The sequence below is a fragment of the Ambystoma mexicanum genome, chromosome 6q, assembly GCF_040938575.1.
Source record: "Ambystoma mexicanum isolate Mex_15411 chromosome 6q, UKY_AmexF1_1, whole genome shotgun sequence".
NCBI classification, from domain to species: Eukaryota; Metazoa; Chordata; class Amphibia; order Caudata; family Ambystomatidae; genus Ambystoma; species Ambystoma mexicanum.
This window is the reverse complement of record NC_090937.1, coordinates 348,161,804-348,185,897: the sequence shown is the minus strand read 5'-3', so window position 1 is coordinate 348,185,897 and position 24,094 is coordinate 348,161,804. Positions and strand designations below refer to the sequence as shown.

Sequence of the window (24,094 nt, the reverse complement as noted above, 5' to 3'; positions counted from 1 at the left end):
TTTTTGGCTAAAGTTGGAGGAGTTATTCATCTGTCTACCTGCACCTTTTTCCTGACACCTTTTTGTAATGTTTAGAGCCCAGCCCGCTCTAGCCCAATAGCACCAGCTCAATAATGAGGCAGAGCGCAGTCTAGGGGCTGACAATTGTTTATATATATATATATATATATATATATTAGTATATAAAGTGTGTGCTCATAATAATGTTAATTGCATTCACACCGCCATATCCGAGTTACTGCTGTGCAATCTATTCTAAGCATGTGAATACATGAAAGATCCAATGCTGGAGAAGGGAATAGTTTCTTACCTGTAACTCCATTTCTCCAGCATTGGTATCTTTCATGGATTCACATGCGCCCGCCGGCCTCCCCTGAATGCAATGTACATGCTGTATCCCCCCATGCTACTTTGGAGGGGTTAAAATCTGAAGGGAGCCGCGGAGGCGGGGCATTTATACTGCCACGTCCTATTGGGGCATGCGTGGGCAGCCCAAAAAACGATGTGGATAGGACACAAAAGTGTCGAAGTTTTCCTAGGTAAAAACGGCTTTATAAGTGTACCGAGGGTTCCCAGTCTGGCGACGGGGAATATTCTAAGCATGTGAATCCATGAAAGATACGAATGCTGGAGAAATGGAGTTACATGTAAGAAACTATTCCCTTCTAAGGGTATGAAAGAAATGTAAAATTCCCTCTAACATACTATGCTCATGACCCTTATCTTATCAGAATGATCCATCTTATAATATCATGGCATCTAAAACAAGTGTTCTCTGAACCTACGCTGATTTGTTGCCTTTACCTTAAGATTCATTTGAAGTCCCTACATGTGGCGGGCAAAAGGGTCTGTCTCTTGTTAAGGTCCACAGCAGGGTAATATAACAGTACATTTAGCCCATGACCTACACAAGACAGCAGGCACTTCTTACCTAGAGCGCTCTCCTGATGGAGTAGAGCGGGTAGTGGTATTGTGAATTGCATAGAAAGACTTGGAGGCATAACCTAGCTGTCAGAGACATCATTTTGGGCCAAGATGATCTGCCACACCCGTGCCTTCTAAGCTTTCCTAAACGGTCCAGCTTCACTCAAGCAAGATTAATTATTTAAAATCTAGAAACAATATATTAGTCACTTTGTCCTCACTGTTATAGTGGAGTGCAAGCGTATTGTCCACTCAAAACATGATTCCTTACTTTACGTTTTGAAAGAGTGGCAAAGGAAAATTGATGGTTAACTCCTTTTAAATACAGACTCCAGGCACATACCTTGCTGGTTCACTGATAACATTTGTTACCAATGGGTTCATACTTCCTAATATAGGTCAGTATGGAAGTGCCACTCTCGCAAAGATATATAAACTGATTTTTGTACAAGATTATCTGGGCATGTTGACAGCCTACTCCTGAAATCCTGCCAGAAACCTTTTGAACAGGTTGATGGATGAGTGCAGGAGACTCATAAGTGAAACATGGCAGGGATCTAAATGTTAAGGGGGAGTAATTAATGGGTTATCGAGGGTAAAGAAAGGCGGGAGTCTGGGTTTGGTAGCACATTTTATTTTTATTCTATTCTTCTGTTTTTCTTTAATAAATTAGCTTGAAAGGAGAAAGCGAATAGGCTGAGGACTGGTCAGGGCAAACAAAATAAGGAGGTGCAGAACACAAAGTACCTTAAATGAAGGTTGGGGGTGGGTGGGTAAGTAAAGTACAGAACATGAGGCAAAAGTAAGAGAAAAGTCCTTCATTTTAGCTCCATAGCCAATGAAAACTGAGAAATGTTAATCTTATTAATTTGTGTGGTGTTATTAAAGGAATAGGGAAATTGACAAGAACATTTCTTAGAAGAGACGCATGTGACGTGAAATGGACCCATATTTCGGTTGGTGAATTTCATTGCATGTTGATGAGATCTGGGGGTACAGTGCATGCCACGGGTTGGAATATTGGCAGGACCAATTCTGCTGTTCATCTGACTGAGGTTGATCTAGTGAAGGGCTTTAAATGGGGTGATTACATCGGTTTACTGCACTACAAAAACTGTGGCATCATTTAGCAAAAAAAAAAATACTTTATTTTATATAATTATGAATTCCTCTTTCCAGCTTGCCAAGAGCACTTACTCAATCTTGCAGTAAGAGATTGAGTCTTTTTGAATAAGGGGCAGTAAACTGCACAACCCTCCCAGAATAAGTGGGTGATACCACCAAATTCTGTACCAGAGGAATTAACCTTTAGTGAAGACTAACAACTTAAGGGTTTTACTACGATTCTCTTGGGTACCCTGAATCAGATGAGAGATGAAAACCTTTTTTGAGACCTCAATTGTAGATTTGGGCCCTCGCATTCAGACTCAACGATAGTAGTAGAGTCCAACGGCTCACATTCATCCTTTCTAAGGATTGTGACGACATGGCGAACAGAAGGGTCTCAGGCTTTGTGTATTTTCAAAGAAAACTATAAAGCAAGTGTAACCAAAAACAGGGTTTAAGGAATTAAGCAAAGTGTTCAAACATAAGCGACTTAAAATTTCATCCCTATATAAGTAACACAAGGCTCAGGCGCACTTCACCTATGAAGTCAAAAGGGGCCCAAAGTGCGAAAAACCCTAAAGTAAACTTGCCTGTCAAAACTAATCCTCAGCTTAAAATAGGTTTCCTGAATCAAAAGTTTCTGAAAAAGTGTGTTGTCAGAATAGCCAAATCAAATGATACAATGGGGAAATTAAACATAATGTCTTTTCCTTAGGTGAAAATTAACGGTCTAGCATTTCAAAGGTCGTCTTTTAGGGTTTTCATCAGGTAGACAGCCAACGGGGTTGTTTACGCAAAGTACTCATCCTGAGACCTATAGTTGCTGTCTAGGTGCAGGGCCTCTTAGGCGAGTGATCAGCTGGGTCCTGCACTTGGTTCTTTATATCAGTCGTCTTAGTTGTTTGGTATGTTGCCCCAACCTCCTGTTGGGTTCAGTGTTTTTCTTTCTTCCCCAGCCTTTGGCTTCTGTCCCCCTTTTCTTAAAGGTAATTTTATTCTGTGACGATGCCCGTTTTCCTTGCAGGGGTTTTGACCTTCCCCCATCTTCCTCCAGGGGCTCTTGTCAGTCTCTCTGGCTTCTGTCTTTTACCCCCTCCGAACGGTGTTCTCACTTCTTACTTGGTGGCCCTTTTCTCTGTGATTTTTCTCTTTTCTTTTGCTTTGCCCATTTCCTCTTCAGGGGACTTGGTGTTGCTCCTCTTTCCTTCAGGGATCTATCTTCATGATCTTCTTTTTCTTGCTCTTTGCCGCCTCAGATCTTTAGGGGACCTGTATTTGTGCCCCTCTCCTTCATGGCATCGTTGCTTTTATCCCTCTTCTTTCTGTAAGGATCTTTGTCCTGCTTCTCTCCTGCTCTCTAGCAGGGTCTTAGCAAGGTTTTACCTTAGCCTATTCAGAGGCTACTCGGGTTGATCGGCTCTTCCTCCTTTTAGGTTCAAGTGGTGCAGCAGGGGGAATCCTTTACCCAGTGTCAGTCTATTTCCTCCAGCCTCCTCGAGCAGCTTCCAGGCAGGCTGTGCTCCAGGCTCCATTACCCAGGCAGCCACTCCTCCTCCAAGATACAGCACCTCCTCATTCACCAGTGTCTGGAGAGAAGTATGGGTAACCTGTCCCTGACTGAGACAAGTTCAGAGTGAGCTGGCTCTTCTTTTATAGCAAGACTCCTCCTCATCATGTGTGTCACTGATTGGATGGCAGAGTGTTTCTAATCTGGTCCTCCTTTGTTAGGCCCTCTTTCAGTTGGGCAGTTTGAATTTCTGTTAGTTCAATGAAGGCTTCACTTTTTCTTATAGTCTTGTTTTATCCTGGGCTCCTTTGAAATATTATTTGTACTGTCCTTGGTGCTCAGGTTTTTATTTTATTATAAGTACCCCTTACATTTCCCCAAGTTGCTCTATGGGGATTTGAACCTGGGTGCTCCCATAGGCTCTGTTCTTCCATTCATCCTGGATTTGTGCTGGCGCTGGCAAAGGAAAAGGCTAGGGCCTTTCCGCTGAGGCCCCGGACCACCTCTCTACCAGAATCTCTCCACTGCAGCCCTCCAGCACAGGTATGCTGTGTGGCAGATGCCCAGCTGTTACTCCACAGGATGCAAGCTGCGCCACAACTGCCATCCTTCCCAGCGTCCCGCTCGAGTGGCCGCACCACCAGGCAGTCATTGGTAACTCTTTTGTAGGGATCCTGTTACTGTGGTTCACCACGATTCAGATGCTGTTCTTTCCATGGCGCTTTTGATTAATCAGGAGAGGACCGAACACATCCATAGTATGGAAAGGTTCTCTTCTACAAGTTCAAGGTTGAGGATTCGTGTTCTCAAAGAGGGTGTCCACTTTTAGGATGATTGCTCACTCAGGATGAGAGCACCGAAAAACGTGGTGGTTCTTGAGTCTCGTAACCTCCCCCGTGCATGACGATGAGATCTATTAAATTAAATGTATTTGTTTTTGTATGGTGACAGATGTCAAAATACAATTTATACAACCAACCACCCTGCTTGCAGTTTCCTGGCAGCTTAAAAAAAGCAACCTAATGCAATGAATCCCCTTTGTCGCTCCTTTTCCCTAAGGGGTGGCAATAATAATTGATTTGGGCTGGCTCATTTGATACATTGTGTTCTAGTTTGGTGAGTGGTCTAGAAGGTATTAGACATTGTTGCTGGAGTGTAGGGCTAACTTTCTGATACTAAAATAGTGTAACTCAAGTCATGAAGGTCCGAAGTGGGACAGCAATAGTATTTCTATATTTCTGTATGAACCAGACCCCACTCTGTGTGGAGGTGGTGATGTGGGAATGGGACATAGCTCAAAGGGTCTTCCTATGCATAGCCCACTCTGAAGAAGTCAAGAATGCCCCAGTCCTTTGGAACAGGACACTAAAGGTAGTCCCCTGTGTGAATGGGCACGAAAGCCTCTGGTGTTGTATACTGTTTTAATAGGTGCTGTGTTGCATCCCTGGAACTGTTTTCATTGAGGAAAATTACTTTTTATACACATCTTCAAGAGTACAGTCTTAACCCAAAAGTTAGTCTTTTGCTTGCCTGTTCAAATTACACGCTCTATTCAATCCCAATTAGTCTTGAGGTTCTCCATGACTTGAAATGCATCCATGATCAGATATCTTCCTACTGTGTCAAAAGCACATCTCGCCTTGCAACCCAATCAATGCAGAAGCGTTTTCAACCGAGCTATGGCACTAGTGACTCACCACTTGGCAGAAATTTTCTGAATCAAGCTAAGGGACTAAAGCATCAAACCTCTTCACTGTATTGCTCTTGTACAGCTAGAAACAAAGTTTTTCTGCTATACTGGTAGTGGCAAGAGACTCTCTGAACAGGCACATGCAGAGTGAAATGGCCAAAATTCTTCATTTGGTGCCTTGATATTGTTCTGGATCTTGTTTCCGGCCAGATGACGTACCAGGCTGGTTTATTTTTTCAAATCCATTGAATTCAAGAATCAACAATGTCTTCCTCTCCACAGTGTGTGCTTACAGGAGGTGACCTGGCCAACTATCAGTGCACAGCTTTGCATGATGGATTTAACCCACCGCCTTTAGAAAATCTTCCTGATTTGAAGGAGGCAGCTCCTGGCTGGGATTTTAATCTGTTTTCATGATTACTAAACGTCTATTTAGCCACTGGACTTAACAGACCTAAAGCATTTCTATGACGTCCAGATCTCTTTTAAGCATTACTCCAGTAAGGAAAACCTGTGTTATCAATTTTTAGTGCTTCTGAGCTTTTCACTTGTTTAACCACAAGACTTTGGTGTACCAACCCACACCCAGTTATGGGCCCTTCGATTATGTTGATTATCATTTGATCCAGGTGATAACATTTCCTTTGGCCATTTCTAGGCATAATAAAACTTCTATGGAAAAAACCACTCATTAGTTTGTCAGGAAGGATTACAAAGTGTATTTGTCTCAAAATGTCACTCGAGGAAGAGCACGAGCGGTTCAATGTTTGCTTATACAGCCACATCCTGAAACTGATTTCATCAATATGCAGTATTTCAGTGGTTGATTCATACTTTTTAAATGCTAAGATCTGGCAGTCATGCCAACATTCCATTCACTGCAAGTGCACAATGTAAACATTTTCCAAAACATGCACCACTAGTAAGAATCCTTAGGTCTGGTTTTCTCTTACCATTTCCTATGTTGGGTTGATATCCATTCAAGCTAATGCCCAGTGTGTCCATGTTATGTAGCACAACCTTTTTGCCTTTTGAGGTTGTTTATGCTTTTCCTTTCTATGGTTTACTGCTTTGCGATTCAATTCTAGTGTGCATTTCTAAGGAGAATGTTATGAGAGAGAAGCAGCTTTAATTCTTCAGTTACTATTCTAGCTCCCCATTTGAAGTAGTCTATATGGATTCACTGGACTCCTGACTTTGTGTGTGTTGCTGTAAAGGGTGCAGACCTGGGCAATAAGGTATTTTTGTTTTATGGCTTTTACCAAAAGCACACTATTGCTATCTGTAAATGACATTCAAGTCACATGCAGCATCTCTCTTGATGACCTGAAGGACTATTCGAACACTCACATTGGTAACATGGGTACAAGGATAATAACGCTTGTTTGGGCGGAAAAAAATTGTTAAGTGTTGAAACTCCTAAATTTTAAGCTTCTTTTTGCGGCTTATGTTGTTTTCAGGGGACACGACAATGGAGAGTGGACAGCACTACTGGGAGGTGAGAGCCCAAAAGGACTGCAAGTCTTACAGTGTTGGAGTAGCATACAAGAGCCTGGGGAAATTTGACCAGCTGGGGAGGACTAACACGAGCTGGTGCATCCACGTCAACAACTGGCTGCAGCTCACCTTTGCTGCAAAACACAACAACAAATCCAGAGGGTTGGAGGTACCGGTTCCTGACAGAATAGGGGTATACTGCGACGTTGATGGAGGTACATGCTCTCAGTCCCTTAATTAAGTGAATGGTTTAATTTTTTTTCCACATCCTTTCCCTCTTTTTAAGCAATAAAAAGTTGAATCCAGACAATTGGCACCCAAGACTTTGGAATAAATGCCAAAAAAGGCAAAGTTCAATGTAGGTGTTTGCTTTGCATTCATAACGTGTTTCCATTTAAAAGATGTTGATATGAAGCTATTATGAATACATGAAAGGGACGTTTAAGGGCAACAATGCGATATATATTCTAATAAACTGAAAGTTGAGCAGTACCAAATAAACCTTTAAACCTGGTTTAAAACTATAATTGAATTTCAGAAATAAAACCGAAAAGAATTCAACCCATGCATTTGTGTTGCAATCTCTTTTAGGATAGGTGGCGTGCCCTACGAGTATAACCACTGAAATGCTATAGTCACAGGAAACAAGCAAACCAGGTTTGTTTCATCTCCCTTGTGGAGGGATGTGCGGGGAAGGTTTCATTTCTGTTTGCTTTTTTGCTTGGACATCTCTATGTAAACTTAGTGAAGGCTGACTTTGGCCAGCTGTTATGCTGGAGCAACTTCTTGACCACATCTCCCATTTGGAATTAACACTTGAATACGTTATTTAGAAGCAAGCCCAAAAGTCTCTGCAAGGCGCACTCATGTTTTATTTAATTTTTTGGTGGTTCGGCGGAGCAATGAACACATTGTTTACTTTCATCAAATTAGCTCTGGTGCCGTTTTGCAAGTCTTTTTTTCTTTTGAGAACGAAATGCAGAGTTTGTACTTAATTTTGGCAGATTCTAAAATCAAAATCGGAAGTGGAATTGTGCAGCTTGCTCCGATAAAGCCCCTCTGGTGGGCTTCCAGTGGAAAAGTAATTTTGTGTATATAAGGTTGGCTTTAGCACCTAATACTTGATTAGTGCAAATGAGACCATCTATTTTATTTAACATTAAACCATGCATTTTATTGGTGTACGATTGTTTACATGCATGGATATGTTGCTTTAAGTTTGCAAATCTGTTACTTATAAGTCAAAAGCAAAATCATTCACATGTTTTACATACTCGAGCATATTTGAAGCCTGGGGAAGTGAGAACGGTTCTATGTTCTATCATCGTCAGTAATTTCAACGCCTGGCATTTAAACGTGTGCATAATTACGAAAATGCTCAACTAATTCTTTAATTTTTTTTGGGGTGGGGGTCACCTATACACATGACCTTGTATGATCTAAAGATAAACCCTATTAGAAATCCTGCTTGAGAAACTGCCATATGTGGAAAACATTGTTGCCTTATTGATGCTGATGGCATTTCAGGGATGGAGTGCATTTTTAACAGCAACTGAATTTATGTGATAGGCAGAAAACCTTTTGAGTACATTTACTTCCCAGAAGAATTTAACAGGCTCAGAGTTTGTGGAAGAACATGACACAGATACAATAAAGTCCGGGACATCGTCACAAGTGCAATGTTCCCAGATTCCAAGCCTACAAAGAGCAATTTATATTTTGTCCTATGTAGAGAAATGCTTCTGCGATTTAAACGTGATTGGTATTCAAGGACCCTCTTCACTGTATGGTACACAGAATGGTGTAAATTGACCAGGCCTATTGCAGCATTAAGCACAGGAAATCTAAATGACACTTGTGTGGCATAGAAAACTGTATGTAATCTCAATGACTATTTGCAGATGTTTAATTTTACTTAAGATAATGCAATCTAGAGCCATGCAGGAATTAATATAAAAAGTCCAACCTACATATATTTCACTTGGAGCCCTTGAATTTGAACTTCAAAGGGACCTGCCTGAGTCTGCTGATTTGAAAGGGGGTTTTGATACTGCTTAAGAGGGGAAATTGAAGCCCTCTACAGAATTCAACCTCCGAGGCCTAGCCCTGCTTATTAATTTGTAATCCTAAATCATGAAGAGCCTGCACACACAATAGGCCTGGATGGCCTGTACGAGCTGAATCCAAACATTGTATCAATAAATCCAATGCCAAATGGCACTAATTAATTTGGGGTTTCGGCTTCAAAGGTATTGTCATGATTTGTCAAAGTCCAGCCATCCCATAAACTTCATTAGCAAGAGCTTAAGGGAAAGGTCATGGAATTTTGTGCATGGCAAGACATTCTGCCAAGAAACACATTAGTAGCATACGAAAGCAGTATGTAGGTAATCCACTGCCACCTTTAGGAAAACATCCAACTCCACACTAGAAAACCTTAAATAAAATGTTTGACCATTAAAGTACTCACAGGGTCGCAAGAGAAGCTCCAATCACAAATAATCTTGACAGTTCGTAGATAGAAATAATTTCGATAACAGTATGTAAAGAATGTATACAGTTCCACATTTTGTATAAGTGAAAAAAGGCAAACGTGTAACCGAGCCACATTTTATCGTAGCGCAGTAGTTCAAGTCCAAAACTGTGTGCACGATATACAGAATAAGGTATTCGTTTTATCAAGCTAGCTTATTTTAATCGGGTATTGGAGGCCAAAAAAAACTAAATGGCCTTTTCTGGGTTTTGCCCCCACCCTCCTGAATCATGGGAATGGGGAAATTATATTTCTTTCACAAGGCAGAGGTGGAGTCAGAATTATATACAATTGCATGCACACAGGACAGGGGGTGGGGATTATGAACGTGGAATATGGAGCGTTGAACATTAGGAATTGGAACAAACTGGAGATGGCAGAACTGAGCCTGAAGGACTGACCCCAGGCAGATTGGCGACCTGCCCGTTGAGAGTGTGACCAGCCTATGTTTGGAGATTGATTTCCAGATTGCGGTCGGAAGAAAGGGCTTGCTGAAGGAATAATTCCAGGATGACCATATATTTGCCTTGGGTGATATTGTGCATTCATGCAGCTAGGGGAAGTCATAGTCTTTGATTAAGTGTTTACACAACAAAATACATGTTGACGAAATTGATTATATTTAATAATTTTGTGAACTGCAAACCCCAGCAAACTGCTATCTTTCAATTCACAGACACTCATGTAATGTGGTGGGCCGTTTTTTTATTTATTTTTTTAGGATTTTACATGTTACAGTGGAATACTAGAACTTCACCCCGAAAAAGAAATGCATGCTGAAAACCACACAGAAGCATTAAAGTTGTCCAGACCTATGTAGATTCAAAATGTTACACATGCAAGTAGCTTGAAAACGCCATAAAGTTCATTTTAAGCTGTATAATTCGCTTTCTCCAACATGGTGTCTGGCATGGATTCACATGCTCATGAATATTCCTTATCGTCGGACTGGGATTCCTCTGTAAAAAGGAAGCAATCTTGCTTTAAAGCTTTAACAGCCTTTCTCCTATTAACCAATCACGGACGTCTGGGTCATACTGCACCCATCTAATGACAATTGTCTCCCTAAGCCCCACCTCCGGTGGCCATCTTCAGATTTTTTACCACACTCTTCAGTGCTGGGAGTCCTCCTTAGTTGCTCCATGAGCTACTTCTCAATGTTGCTATTTTTTGACGAAATTGTGTTCTATTTTTGTACAAACGGTCCGTTTTGACTAACCGCTAATCGGTACCGGCGCCGGGGACTCGTTGCCGGTGAAGATCTGACTGCTACACCATCAGAACTTCGTGTTAAGTAGAAAGGGCCTAGTCGAGGCCTACTTCGCGCCTCACCATGTCCAAAGAAGGCAAGAGGAGTCTGTTCAAGCTTTGCCCCAGGTGTAGTTTGAGGAACATCTATGTGGAAGACAGGCACACAAAGTGCCTTTTCTGTCTACATCCTGAGCACGACTAGGACCGATGTGAAATCTGCCAGGTGTTCCCTGATAAGACAAAGCGGGACCGTTACCACAGGTTGGTGGCTGGGCTGAAGGAGGAAAAAGGCACAGGCATGACCTGTGGGGGTGCAGAGGCCACATCCAGGTCAGGACAATCGTTGGAACATTATCCTTATGGAAAAGAGGTTGAGATCCGCCGGGGATGCTCCCTCACAGGAGATCCGTTAAAAAAAGGCAAAGCGCCACGCTATGGACTTGAAAAGGGCCGTTGCGGCAGCAGGGTCCCAGTTCGGAGTACACTCGCTCACCTTTGCCTTCACCGTCCACGATAAACCTGCCGGTGAGTGGTATGTCGTTAAAAAGCTACGTTCCTCTTCGAGACATGGCTTTTCGTCCAAACATAAGCCAATGAAGGACACTCACAAGGAAGACTCATCAAGGACGCCTGCATCCAGGTCCTCGACAACGGCAGAGTCATCAACGGGTCACAAACAAAGGTTCCCGTCTGCAAAACCGGCATCTACTGCTGTGTCCACGCCAAAGTCCTTGTCGATGGCCCTGTCTCTACGGTCCCGTTGACGAACATCTCTTCAACCAGGACATCATCGAGATCTTCAGCAAGGGTTTGCTACCTCCCCGGCCGGCGGCGGCTACCTCTCCGTCCACGACTACGATCGCCTCGACCACGACTACTTGGTCGGTGAAGGCTCCAATCTCTCCTCCTCTCCCGGAAGCTGGTTCCGAAGGGTGAGCAAGGGAATCTTTCATGGAGATCTACAGTTCAGAGGAGGAGTTGCAGGGAGGCTGCTCCTCAGACCAGGAAGGTGACAACCCTATGAGTGAGGGATACCCACTGAGGGAACAATTTAGTACATTGAGACCAACGTGAGGTGCTGGCTTGTAGTCACCCCTTCCAGCGAGTCAGAGAGACCTATCTCTGGATATTCTTAATATTCTGCACACGCTGGTGTCCGAAATACAACGCTTCCCTCTGCAGTTGGCTCCAGTCGAACCGCAGCAGAGCCCACCAAGGCCAAGCCATAGGCCCTGCACGCACCCACCAGTGCAGAGGCAGCCAACACCACCGTCCATGGCACCGGTGGATGACCCGCCCCTAACAGACACGACGTCAGAGGATACAGGAACGGACACAGAGGAGTTTGATGACATCATAACCACGGACGTACTGCTGCTGGGTGCAGATAACACCCTGCGGCGTCACCGCTGGATGAAGTGGGTTCCTTCCACTCTATTTTGTCTCCATTTTGTCAAGGGCATCTACCCTCTTCAACTTGGTACCGCCAACCCTCCAACTCCTCTTCACAAGAGTCATACAGAGGCAGGTTGCAGGCCTTTGGTGGTGGAGCCCAACGTCGGTATTGTCTACAGAAAAAGGTGCAAATGCTCAAACAAGCCTGACCAGGCCCCGATCCTGGACCCCCACTTTTGCACCCCGGTGGTGGGACGCCTAACCCAGTTCGTCAAGGAGTGGAAAAACCTCACCACCGACGAATGGGTGCTGGACGTAATATGCCGAGAACACACCCTAGAGTTCGAACAAAGGTGTCCACACATCCCTCCAGTACGCAAGAAGGGAGTTGCACATGGATCAACTGCTCCAAGAGGTACAGATAATGTTAAATAAAAGGGGCGATGGAAACCGTCCCTTGCTCCTCCAGGGCTCCGGAGTGTACTCCAGATATTCTAGTCCGGAAGAAGTCTCAAAAGTTCAGGATGGTCATGTTGCAGCAAGTGCTCGGCAAACTGGAAGAAAGGGATTTCCTGGTTACACTCGACTTGGAGGATGCCTATTTTCACGTCCCCATACATCCAAAACATCCGAAGTTCTTACGCTTTGTGGTTTGAGGACGTCATTATCAGTTCAAGGCCCTATACTTTGGCCTGAAGGCTGCAGATGAGACCGCTACAAGAGTTCCTGGATGCCAAATGGTGCCAGATCGCGGGCAAGTGGACAGGCAAGATTGCCTTCAACTAGGAGTTCAGGCAATCAATTTGTTGGTGTGGAGTACATACGCACCTCGCACAAGGAGCCCCTTTTCAAGACAACCGCCCCCCCATCCCCAGTTTCAGGCAACAGATACCACGGATGCCTCTGTAGATGGATAGGGGGCCCACACCAGACAGTCTCAGGCTAGAGGACTCTGGCTTTCGGAGGAGAAGGCTCTGCACATCAATGTCCTGGACCTGTGTGCCATGTTTCAAGTCTTTCCTACCTCTCCTGCAGGGCAAGTGGTGAGGATCTTCACAGTCAACACCACCACTATGTTCTATATCCGTAAACAAGGTGGGACCTGCTCCCCCCCCCCCACACTCTGTGGAGGCACATGCACTGTCACACTGGCCCATTCTTGTTTCTTATCCCATTTCACATGGCGGGCATCAAGATAACTATTGCAGAGACTCTCAGCAGGGAGCTGCAATCCTACGAGTGGGAACTCCAGCAAACACAGACATCCCGTCTTTTCTGCATCTGGGGCTGCCCCCGATCGACCACTTTGCCAAGGCAGTTTAAGGAACTCAGGATGGCAACAGTAAAGACAGACACAAGTGGGGACAGTTCAAGGGTGTTTATTAAACTGTATGAATGGTTGAGAAAAACACCTAACTCAAAGCTAAAAGATGGGAGCAAGCTACGACCATCAAATAATAAGGCAGTCCTAGTGTCGTCTTGTAAAAAAAAAAGAGCCTATTAAAAAAAAAATAAAAAAAAAAAAATTTGTTACCAATACTTACCGCTAAGTTACAAAATAGTGTGGGGGTAATGTTCACCAGAAAAGAATGAAGTGTTCACAAAATGATAAGCCAGGATGGTATAGCTGGGGTCTCCCTTCCCCACGTTTTCTGGCATGGGACATGGCGGGACTTCTGAGCACCATACACAACTGGGATTCTCCAGCACGAAGTTACAGTTCTTTTGAGCGATATCAGGACTTCGGTGGCCAAGTCTTTCATACAAAGTCTCTTGTTTCCGAGGGCCTGATGAGTCAACAATAACAAGTTGCATTTACTTTGGGTGATCTATATGGTAGTGATCTCCACTGTGAAATTGTGGAGACCAACTTAGTTGAAGTTGCATTCTTCTTTTAAATGAATTGCGATTTCTGACTATCTCATTGTCTGTTCCTTGCCCAGAATCGTGAGGTGGGATTGTTAAAATGGTCATGTTAGATTTCCATGTTATGCCAGCATGAGCCGAGAAATTAAAAGATTTACAAACACAAAAATTCCTACACATGACCCTTGTTGAGGCTCTTTTGATTTATAAATAAGATTTGCAAACTTGACATGCAACCTAAATGTATGTAAACAATTGGACAACACAAAAAGCATGGGGAATCCTAAATACAACTGATCTTTGTCTCGGTTGAACTAATGAAGAGCTATGTACAAAAGGCAACTGTAAATGGGCACAATGAGGTCTGAATCTTGAGCGAACTCTATTTGGAGTTGTAGAGCATTGTGCATGCAACTGAAGGAACATGATCCCCATTCAGACTGATTTTCTCTGTCACATTAACAATGAAGATCTCTCACCAACACGTTTGAACAACCTAGAAACAAAGACCGTAGGTCTTAGGCGGTGGTGTTGCCGGTACTGAAAATATTTTGTACAAGCATTTTGGGCAAAGACTGTGTGTATGTAGAGCTTTTGGCTCCAGAATCTCGAGTTCACCTTTGGCACAGCAGGATGGGATGGTTTTCTTTTTAGGAGAGTACCTTACCCAAACCCTCAAATCAAAGGTCTTGATATCTTTCCCAGAGAAAGTGGTACATTGAGTGAAACCGTCTAAGGGAATACAGTGCTCTGAGCCAGCTGTAATGGAATCTTAGGTTGATGCTTCTTTCAAAAGTGAGGGCGCCTGGAGGAGGAACTGAAGCAATCTGAAACCTGCATGGGTTCTGGAAAGTTTGTGAGGGAGGGATGAAAGCAGCCTCTAAATACCAAATGACAACTTGATGTGGATGCCCCTTGATAACTGAAAGACACTCCTACAGTCGGTCTGATCAAGGTATCGGGTCACATTACAATCCCTTCCATTAAAGAATCAGTACACATAATTAACCTTTTTACCAAATATGGATGTTTTCTGGCACTTTTCTGAAAAGGTAGGGCAAGCCTGCATCTCGATTCCACAGCTCAACAAAGTATGAGAATTTGCATCTTGTTTAAGCTTTATTCTGTGGCCTGTCATAGGGTTGCCTAGGACAACGTGTGCCAACACCATACCTTTTGTGGGGTGCTTGGTACAAGAAGGGGCTAATTTAAAGTTTATTTATTACATTTATATAGCGCGCCTAACCCTCGGGCATCTGGGCGCTTGAACTTAAGAATACAGTTACAATGCAGAGACTTAAGTTATACAGTAGAGTAATCGTTCACAGGTGTATTAGCATTAAATACATGAATATTCCATTGCATTTTGATCAATAGCTTTTCAAAAGAACAAAAAGTACATTTTGATTTTGAGTTTAGGGCCTATTAGTCAGTAATGAAGTGGTGGGCACTTGATATCCTGGTTAAATAGCCATGTTTTTAGTTTTTTGCGAAAAGACCCAAGTGAGGGATCTGTTCTTAGTTCAGGTGGCATAGCATTCCAATGGTTGGCTGTGATAACCAGGAAGCTGGAGCCTCCCACTTTTTGTGTTTTATATCTTTGTGTGGTCAGTTGCCCTAGGTAGGCCGACCAGGTTGGTCTGGCTGATTGAGCTTTGGAAATAAGAGGGGTACCGCGGGGCGGTGTTCGACATTTGTGAGTAAGAGATAGTATTTTGAATTTAATATGGTCTCTTACTGGTAGCCAGTGGATGTTTCTGCAATTTAGGGTTTTTACCGTGGCTGAAATGTCCGCGATGGAAATTACCGCATGAGAAATGTACGTTATACATAAATGTTCATACATTTCTCTTGTGGACCTCCATGGTAGAACAACCCCAAATCCGTACCAACCCTAACACACCCCCTCCCACCTACTTACCTTTCATCGTGACGCGCTGTGTCCCTGCGACGCTGGTTCCCTTTCACTTCTGTGATCGGGAACCGGCGCTGCAGGGTCCTTTTTGTTCTCTCCTTTTTTTTTCTTTTGAGTGGGTCAGCTGCAGGGGTGTCCCCGCAACAAACGCTCATTATACTGTGTAGCATAGTGAGCGGGATGTTGCAGGGGACACCCCTGCAGCTTATGTTTTTCTTTTTTTTACCTACCCTACCTAAAGACGGAATATACATACCACAAAAAGTTCTAACTTTTGGTAGTTCGAACTTTTTGTGGTATGTATATTAGGTCTTTCGGTGGGGTAGGTAAATTAGATTTGGTCATTTTGGGTGAATCCGTTTCGACGTGTTGTGGTAATGTGGTCTGATTTCAGAATATTAATCGCAGCTCTGATTGCATTATTTTGGATGATCTGGAGCTTCTTGATGATTTTAGCTGAGGAGCCTGTGAAGATGGAGTTACAATAGTGGATCCTAGAGAGGATCAACGCTCTAGCTAATGTAACACGGTTCTCAACCGTAAGGTAAGATCTGCATGCATTGTTGAGTTTAGCCGTTATGTACCAGCCGAGGTGATGGCATTGACTTGCCGTGAGAGGGTGAGCGATGAATCTAGGTAGATCCCTAGTGTCTTGACTTCTTTGGCTATTGTGGTGATGTTGCCATCTATGTTGAAGGTTTTGTAGGAGGATAGAAGGTTCTTGAGTTCGCAGGACTGCCTATGATCAGGATCTTGTTTTATCTTCATTAAGACAAAGTTCTTGTTGAGCCATCCAGGCTTGGATGACGAGGTAGACGGAGTTAAGGGATTTGGAGTCTGTTTCATAATCCCCTGTGATTGATAGTAGTATTTGGGTGTTGCCTGCATAGTTTGTGTATGTGACACCCAAATTGTCTAGTCTATCAAAGAGAGGTTTTGTGAGTGCATTGTACAGCTTTGGAGAGAAGCATGATCCTTGTGGGACTCCACAGGTGGCAGGAGTTGGGCGTGCAGCTGCTGTAGCGGAGAAGACCCTCATGGAGCGCTGAGAGGACCTATTCAATCCAGTTTAAGGCATTGTCAGAGAAATGGGCATCGCTAGCTAGGTGGCAGCATAAGATATTATGATTTACTAGATCAAAAGCTGCTGATAGGTCTAGTAGGATGGCTAGGTCCCCTTTTTCTCTAATTTGATCCATTTGGATTTTAAGATCTAGCAAGACTGTTTGTGTCATGGCCTGGGCGGAAACCAGATTGGCGGAGGCCAAGAAGGTGGTTTGTTTCAAGATAGTTTTGGATTTGTACATATGCTACCCTATCTAGTATTTTTAATAGGAAGGGTACTGTCGTGATTGGCCTGTAATTCGTTGGCACGTTGAGGTCTAGATTAGGTTTTTTAAGTAGGGGGGGGGAGGGGAGTACCCAGGCTTCCTTTAGGTTTTCAGGTACTTTATTCGAAGCAAAGGATTTGTTTATTAGAGAGGTGATGAATGGTGCCAGGTTGTCTACGCAGTCTTTAATTAGTGTGGCTGGACAGATTTCATTTTAGCATCTTGAGGGTTTTAGGCCTTTTATGGTTTTGATACTTTCCTCCATGGTGATGGGTGTAAATTTGAATCTAGGGAAGGGTTTAGGTGGGTTATGATCCACCGTGGGCTGTTCAGGTGAGGCAAGTTTAACTTTTTTTAGATTAATCTTATATTGGAGGGAAGAGACTTTGTCCATAAGTGCCTTTTGGATATTTTCACACCATGCTTGATCCTTGATACAGAGGTCTGGGGTCTGGGAAGGAGATTCTCGTTCCCGCAGGACTGAATAGCTCTTTGGTGCCAGAGTTGGTATTCTCATTGCGCTTGTCATAAGTGTTACTTTTTGCTGAGAAGATGGCTTCTTTGTAACTAGTGGCTAGGGAATTGAATTGTTGTTCACTGTTGGAGGAGGTTTTTTTTCTCCAGTTACTATCTGCTGTTCTTTTTTTATTTCGTAAAAGCTCTGGTGTGAACCAGTGATTGATATGGGCTTAAGGTTTGGCTTTACAGTTACCCAAAGATGCCACTTTGTTGATCGCTGCTTCCATGGTCTGGTTGTAGGTGGTTACCAGGGAGGGGATTGGCGATTTTCCCGATGTATGTGGTAAGCAGTATGAGCATGGGGAGCATATTATCTGGGGTGATGTTACGGTGATTGCGTGTCTGAATTGCAGGTGCAATGATGGTAGAGCTACACTCTTGTGTAACGGTATTGTTGGAGAAGAGAATAGTATTGTGGTCTGACCATGGGCATGGGTTGTTGTTAGTAATGTTTGTTGCACAGTTATCTGTGAGCCAGTCTAACGTGCAGCCTTTTGTATGTGTAGGGCCTGCTGTTCATATGGTAAAGCCTTGTGTTTCTATAGTGTTGGCTAGGGCTGAAGCTTTGGAATCAGTACTGTCATTGAGACCTAAATTGAAGTCTTCTAAGATAAGAACTTTGGATGTTGTTTTTAAGTCTGTGGTCTTTAGAGCGGCTATGTCTTCCTGGAAGAAGGTGGTAGGTCCTGGAGCCCTGTATATGAGATGTATAGTTAAGGAGGCTATGGCGGAGATGGCAATTTTTGTAGACAGCAATTCCCCTGAAAGAAAATCTAAGTTAAGTATTTCTCTTATGTTGAGGTTGGTATTTGATATGAAGGGAATGCCGCCTCCCTTTGAGAGTTCTGCTTTTTGTATGACTGAGTAGCCAACTGGTATGGCAAGAACGAGGGATGGGCCAGCAGCTGGATGCAGCCAGATTTCCGTTATGGCAATGAATTGTAGATCATTGATAGGGATCAGATCTGATATGTCTAAGGCGTGTGCTGGAAGAGATCTGGCATTAATAAGGGCTCCTTTGATAATGGTTGGCATGTCGCAAACTTTTTCACTGCTCTGGCTGTGATTTTGGGTGTGGAGGTTTTTTTCCCAGTCACTGTTAATTTGTTTCTTGGGTTCAGACCCTGGCGGGAGGTTACGCTAGAAGCTTGGTCTTGGAAGCTCCAGTAGTCCTGTCCCTGAGTCTTTCGTTTCTCTGTAGAGTCGTAGGGGTAATGGTTCTTGTTAGGTCTTGTTGGGGCTTTAGTGATGTTGGGATTGAGGGAGGGAGGGAGGGGTAGGTGCTATGTTTCATGAATTCTTTGTTCATGGAGTTGGGAGTGAGTTTAGAGCATGGTATAAGCCACTGCATTTGAAGGAGGAACGTAGAAGGGGGGGATGGTGCTCGAGTTAAGTAATGCTTTGGCCATGCCTATTAACTGAGGTAGGTGGGCAGATGGTTTTTCCATGGGCGGCAAGGTTGACATGTCACAGCTGTGTGGAGTTGTGGTGCTTATGTGTGGCATAGGATGCTGAGGCATATGGAGTCGAAGTATGGCAGGCAGTGTTATGGCATACAATACTGAGGCATATAATGCTGATGCAGACAGAGTCCAAGTATGGCAAACTATGCTAAGGCGTATAATATTGGGCACACAATAATGAGGCAGACAGGGTTTAGGTCTGGCAAACTATGCTAAGGCATATAATACTGGGCATACAATGCAAACCATACAACGGCAGGAGTGTCCGGTCATATACTGGCAGGGGGCACATATGCATTTACAATAAAAAAGAGCTTGAATGGGATTTAAAAAAAAAAAAAGTAAAATAGTCAGGATGCTTCTATTTGACTCTTTCCAACATTGTGCGACTGCTGAAATGTCCACTTCGGTTCACAAGGCTCTCTGGCCTACCTGACCACTTATGTTTCTGTTCCAGCCCTTACAGGTCTAGAAGGAGTTTTGCCACTCTTTGAATTGGTAGTTTTCAGGATTTTGGGAACCCTTCTTCTCGATGGTCTAGTTGCATGCTTTCGTGTCTGTCATGCGTAGTCTTGCTAGCAGATTTGTCAGTGATAGTAGCTGAGAAGAGCTGGGGAGGCTTCTCTTGGGGTCTTTCTTACCAAGGGTTCCTCCTACGCCTTAGTCTCCTACCTCTCTGATCACACTGTAACCTCTTTGACCCACTCATTTGTCCTTTCATCTGATTTTCCCTAGGGCCGACCTGGCCCACCAGAACCTTCCTATTTTCTCTGAGACTACTCTTCGGTTTCTTCACAGTCCATCTTTGCTGCCTGATGTTTGCAACTCCTCCTTCTGTACTACCTCCATCTCCTCATGTTACATATGTTTCTCTTGCTATCACCACCTGATGTGTGCCACTTTCACAGCCATTACCACTTCCATACCATCTTCAGCTCTTTGCTGACTGTTTGTAGACTATCATGTCCTCCCTTCAAAATTACTACTTCTGCCTCTTCTCTACTAACTTCGCCACCATTCAAACACCTGATGCCCCACCACTGTCACTTGCACAAACTGATATTACCTCCACTGTCTCACAGTCGCTGATGGTTCCACCCTCTCCAGTCCAGATCACACCACCTCCTCCTACAACTTCAGTTATATCCCTGAAGTTACAACCTACTCCGTCAATCTTTTAGCCATCACTACTATTTAACAAACACCATCTCCTCTGCTGTCATCCCTCCAACTTCCTGAGTCTCTCCAGCTTCCACTTTTTCTCCAACACTCTTCAGTCCACAGCCACTGCCAAAGTCAAACCTACTCCATCCCATACTGGTTGACTAGGCTCCCTGATTTTATAGTGTTCTCTTTGGGCGGGGCTCTTGGTGAGTGACTGTGCCTTCGCTTTGCACACCTTTGTCTGGTCTATCCGCCATCTTGGAATTAATTTCTTCCTTTCTGTTATACTGGATTGCTGCCTGTGTAGCATCCTGCCCTCCTGTCACTCTGTGAATTACAAGCTGAAAAACACTTCTCCAGCATTGGATCTTTCATGGATTCACATGCTGCAAATATTTCCCGTCGTCAGGCTGGGAAACCTCAGTAACTTTAATATAGCATTTTCCTATGGAAAACTTTGACACTTTAGTGTCCTATCAATGTTCTTTTTGGGTGCTGCAGGCTACACCAATAGGACGACGTCTGGTATAAATAGCCCCGCCCCCGTGGCTTCCCTTCAAATTTTAACCATCGCCAAACTGTTTCTCTGTGTTTTGCACATGCTTTTCGTATCCGGCCAGTAGGTCATCTGTGGGCCATACAAAATCGTTGTTTAACCTTTGTGCTACCTGTGGCCTAAAGAAGGGGATAGCCATACGGATTGTTTCTGTCTGTACCCCCATCATTTGGCGGATGCCAGTGAGATATGCCAAGCGTTTTTCGCAGAAGACTTTGAAGGATTGCAACCGCCGGCTCATCTGTTGGCTGAACGAGGGCACTTACCCAGCTTTGGAGGTGGGTTCGGACTGGGGGAGCCAAGCTTCGGTGACGGCGGGGAAGAATTCTGCGCACAGGCAGGTGGCATCAGCATAACCCGCCGCTAAGAAGCAACAGACGGAGTTGCCAACGTCTGAGGTGGGGAGAGGTAGCAAGTCCTCTACGTCTAGGCCGCATCACTCAAAAGGGGCGAGTGGCTCTTCGTCAAAGACGGATCGGCCCGACAAGTCGAAGGCAGCCAATGGCAGGCCCCAGAAGTCGAAGGCGGCGTCGGACAGAGGACAGGCAAAGCCGAGGGAGTCTTCCACCTCGAAGCACTCGGCGTCTAAGGACCATCATAGATCATCATCTAGCCGGGTCTCGTTGAAGCACTGTTCTGGCTCTTCCAAGAAGTCTGCTTCATTGGAGAAATCTAGGCCTGTGGAGGCCTCAGTTCTGCCGAGTGTTGTTGACGTATGTTCCCTAGTCGACGGTGGTGGTACAATCTGCTGTTCAGTCGTCGACAGTGGTGTCGTCGGCTCCGTCCACCGCAGTAGCTGACAGTGGTCCGCTGTTATTGTTGTCGTCGGTGCAGATGGATTTGGAAGGCTTGTTGCCGACCAGGGGACTGTGGCAATCTGCCGGCTTTGGTCCCGTGCTTCCTGCGGACATTCTGCAACAGGAACCGGCTGCGTATTCTGTTTCCTCAGGAATGGAGGAGGAACAGGAGCTGATTTTCGATCCGTCTGCTCTGGGTCTGCAAAGTGCAGGCCCATCTACATCGAGTGGGGTGGGGGCTGGGCCACCCCTTTACCCGTTGTTGAATCAACAGTCCCTGCTATCCTTGCAGGTGTTGAATACGCTCCAGTCGTTGTTGGGGCAACTGGATGCGAGGCTTCCACCGCCTCCGAGCCCGTTGGCTCTGGTGGTTCAGAGTGTGCCTGGTGAGGCCCCTAGGAAGTCGCCTCCTGTGCGGTTGCCATTGCCATTGCTGGTTGGGTTGGACCCTCCCAGAAGTCATCCTGAAGGAGTTGCCAGATTCGGATCGGGAGAGTGCTCTACGTGATACCCTGTCTTCATCGCAGACGAGGGATGATGCATCGGATACGGATCCTGAGGTGGAACAGCGTAGCAGCCCGGCTCCACCGTCTCCTCCGGATGATGTTGGGGCTTTCCATGCCATGATGGCGAAGGCGTGTCAGGAGTTTGGCCTGGCTCCTGAAGAAGAACAAAAATACTGTTTTCTCTGCGACCATATAGGAAAGCGACGGAAGGCGGTCTTCTCTGTGCCGATTCTGGACCATGTGTGGCAGGAGGGTCTGCGTACAATGCGCCTCCCGTTTTCTGAGCCTGCAGTGAAGGGGCATCTAGAAAAGAAGTTCAAGGCTCCCAAATCGACCCCCAAATGTCTTCTGCCCACGCCAGAGTCTGTGGTTTCGGCTGCGGCTAGCCGTAAGGCCAGAAGCCAACATAAATGTGCTACGCCCCCGGACAGCAAAGCCCGGAAGCAGGACGCGTTTGGGAAGAAGGTCCTGACTGTGGGTGCTACCACGGTAAAAGCTGCAAATTCTTTGGCTATTATGGCCAGGTATGACAGGGAGATGTGGCGCAGGTTGGCCCCGATACTTGATAATCTCCCGAAGCAACACCGCAAGGAGGCAATGCTGCTGGTTCGGGAGGGGGAGGAGGCCTCCAACCACAGCATCAACATTGCAGTGGACCTGGCAGTCAGGTTTTAAGCAAATCAATAATGGTGTGGTACTCACGCGGCAGGCTTGGCTGAGTGCATGGATTTCCGCCCGGAATTCCAGCATAAGGTTGTGGATATGCCCTGTGAGGATGAAAAGATCGACGAGGCCCTGAATGGGATGAAAGAGGACACTGAGACTGCGAAGTCTTTAGTTTCCTGCAGAGTGGCTGTTCTTTTGGTTTGTTTTGGGCCTTTCATGGAGCCTCCGGTAATGCCCGGTTTGCAGCCTCCCGAGATGGAGTTTATGGACGCTCCAGCGATTTGTCTCAAGGCTACAGGCGCTCGTTCCAGTCAGCCCAAAAGAGCAGAGACTTTCAAGCACAGCGTAAGAAGAGTGCGCACGCCTCGGCTGCTAAAGGTAAGCAGTCAAAGTCTCAACAATGACTGTCATATGGGCAATCTGCTGGGAGGCAGGGTGGCGAACCACGTTGACGAGTGGCAACTTATGACTTCAGACCGCTGGGTACAGTAAGTCTCGGCCATTCATTGGAGTTTCAGCATCCTCCAGTCCCCATTCCACCTGTGTATGTGGTGCAACCGCATCTTCCAGTCTTGCGGCAGGAGGTGGTACTCATGCTAGCGAAAGGGGCGATAGAACCAGTTCCGGTCTCGGAACGGAGCCATGGGGTGTACTCCCGGCATTTCGTCGTGAAGAAGCCCAATGGCAAGTGAAGGCCTATTCTAGATCTTCAGCGACTAAACAAGTATCTGCAGTGAATGAAGTTCAAGATGCTCACACTTAAGGATGTCATCCGCTCGGTGCAAACGGGAGAGTTCCTGGCGTCGTTAGATCTGCAAGACGCCAACTTTAACATCCCGATGAGGCAAAAACACTGCAAGTTCCTGCGTTTTGTGGTCGGGGAAGATCATTACCAGTTCCGTGTCCTTCCGTTTGGCCTGAAGTTGTCTCCCAGGACGTTCACAAAGTGCCTACTCTGGTGGCTGCCTTCCTCCGCAGGGAAGGCCATCATGTGTACCCCTACCTGGACGATTGGTTGGTAAGGGGTCTGTCACTGGAGCGGCCGTTGCAACAGGCCCATGGTCGCCATGAGAGATTCCAACGGCTGGGATTCGCTAACAACTTTGAAAAATCCCATCTGATGCCATCCAGGGATTTGGTGTTTCTCGGGGCTCAGTTTCTTACCCAGGACAATCGGATGCAACCGTCCAGCGAAAGAGCGATGAAGCTGCGGTCCAGAGCTGGCGAGTGGGGCCATGTTACGGTGGTCTTGGTCCGAAGTTACATGTCACTGTTGGGGCCATGGTGTCATGTATTCCGCTCATTCCAAATTGCCGCCTGTTCACAAGACCAGTGCAGGAATTTCTTGCAGACAGATGGCCGCAGAGTTGAGAGTTGTGGTCGGACAAAGTGGTCATTGCCCGGGAG

At 45.3% G+C, this 24,094-nt stretch overlaps 1 protein-coding gene across 5 annotated transcripts in view; it reads left to right on the top strand.

Moving 5' to 3' along the window:
• FSD1L (fibronectin type III and SPRY domain containing 1 like) overlaps positions 1 to 24,094 on the top strand; it is a 707,922-nt gene that overhangs the window by 652,481 nt on the left and 31,347 nt on the right. For all 5 annotated transcript variants that reach the window (XM_069630835.1, XM_069630836.1, XM_069630834.1 and 2 more), the window contains one exon: positions 6,689 to 6,940. In XM_069630835.1, coding sequence (XP_069486936.1) covers positions 6,689 to 6,940 — 252 coding nt within the window. The remainder of the gene's footprint in view (positions 1 to 6,688; positions 6,941 to 24,094) is intronic.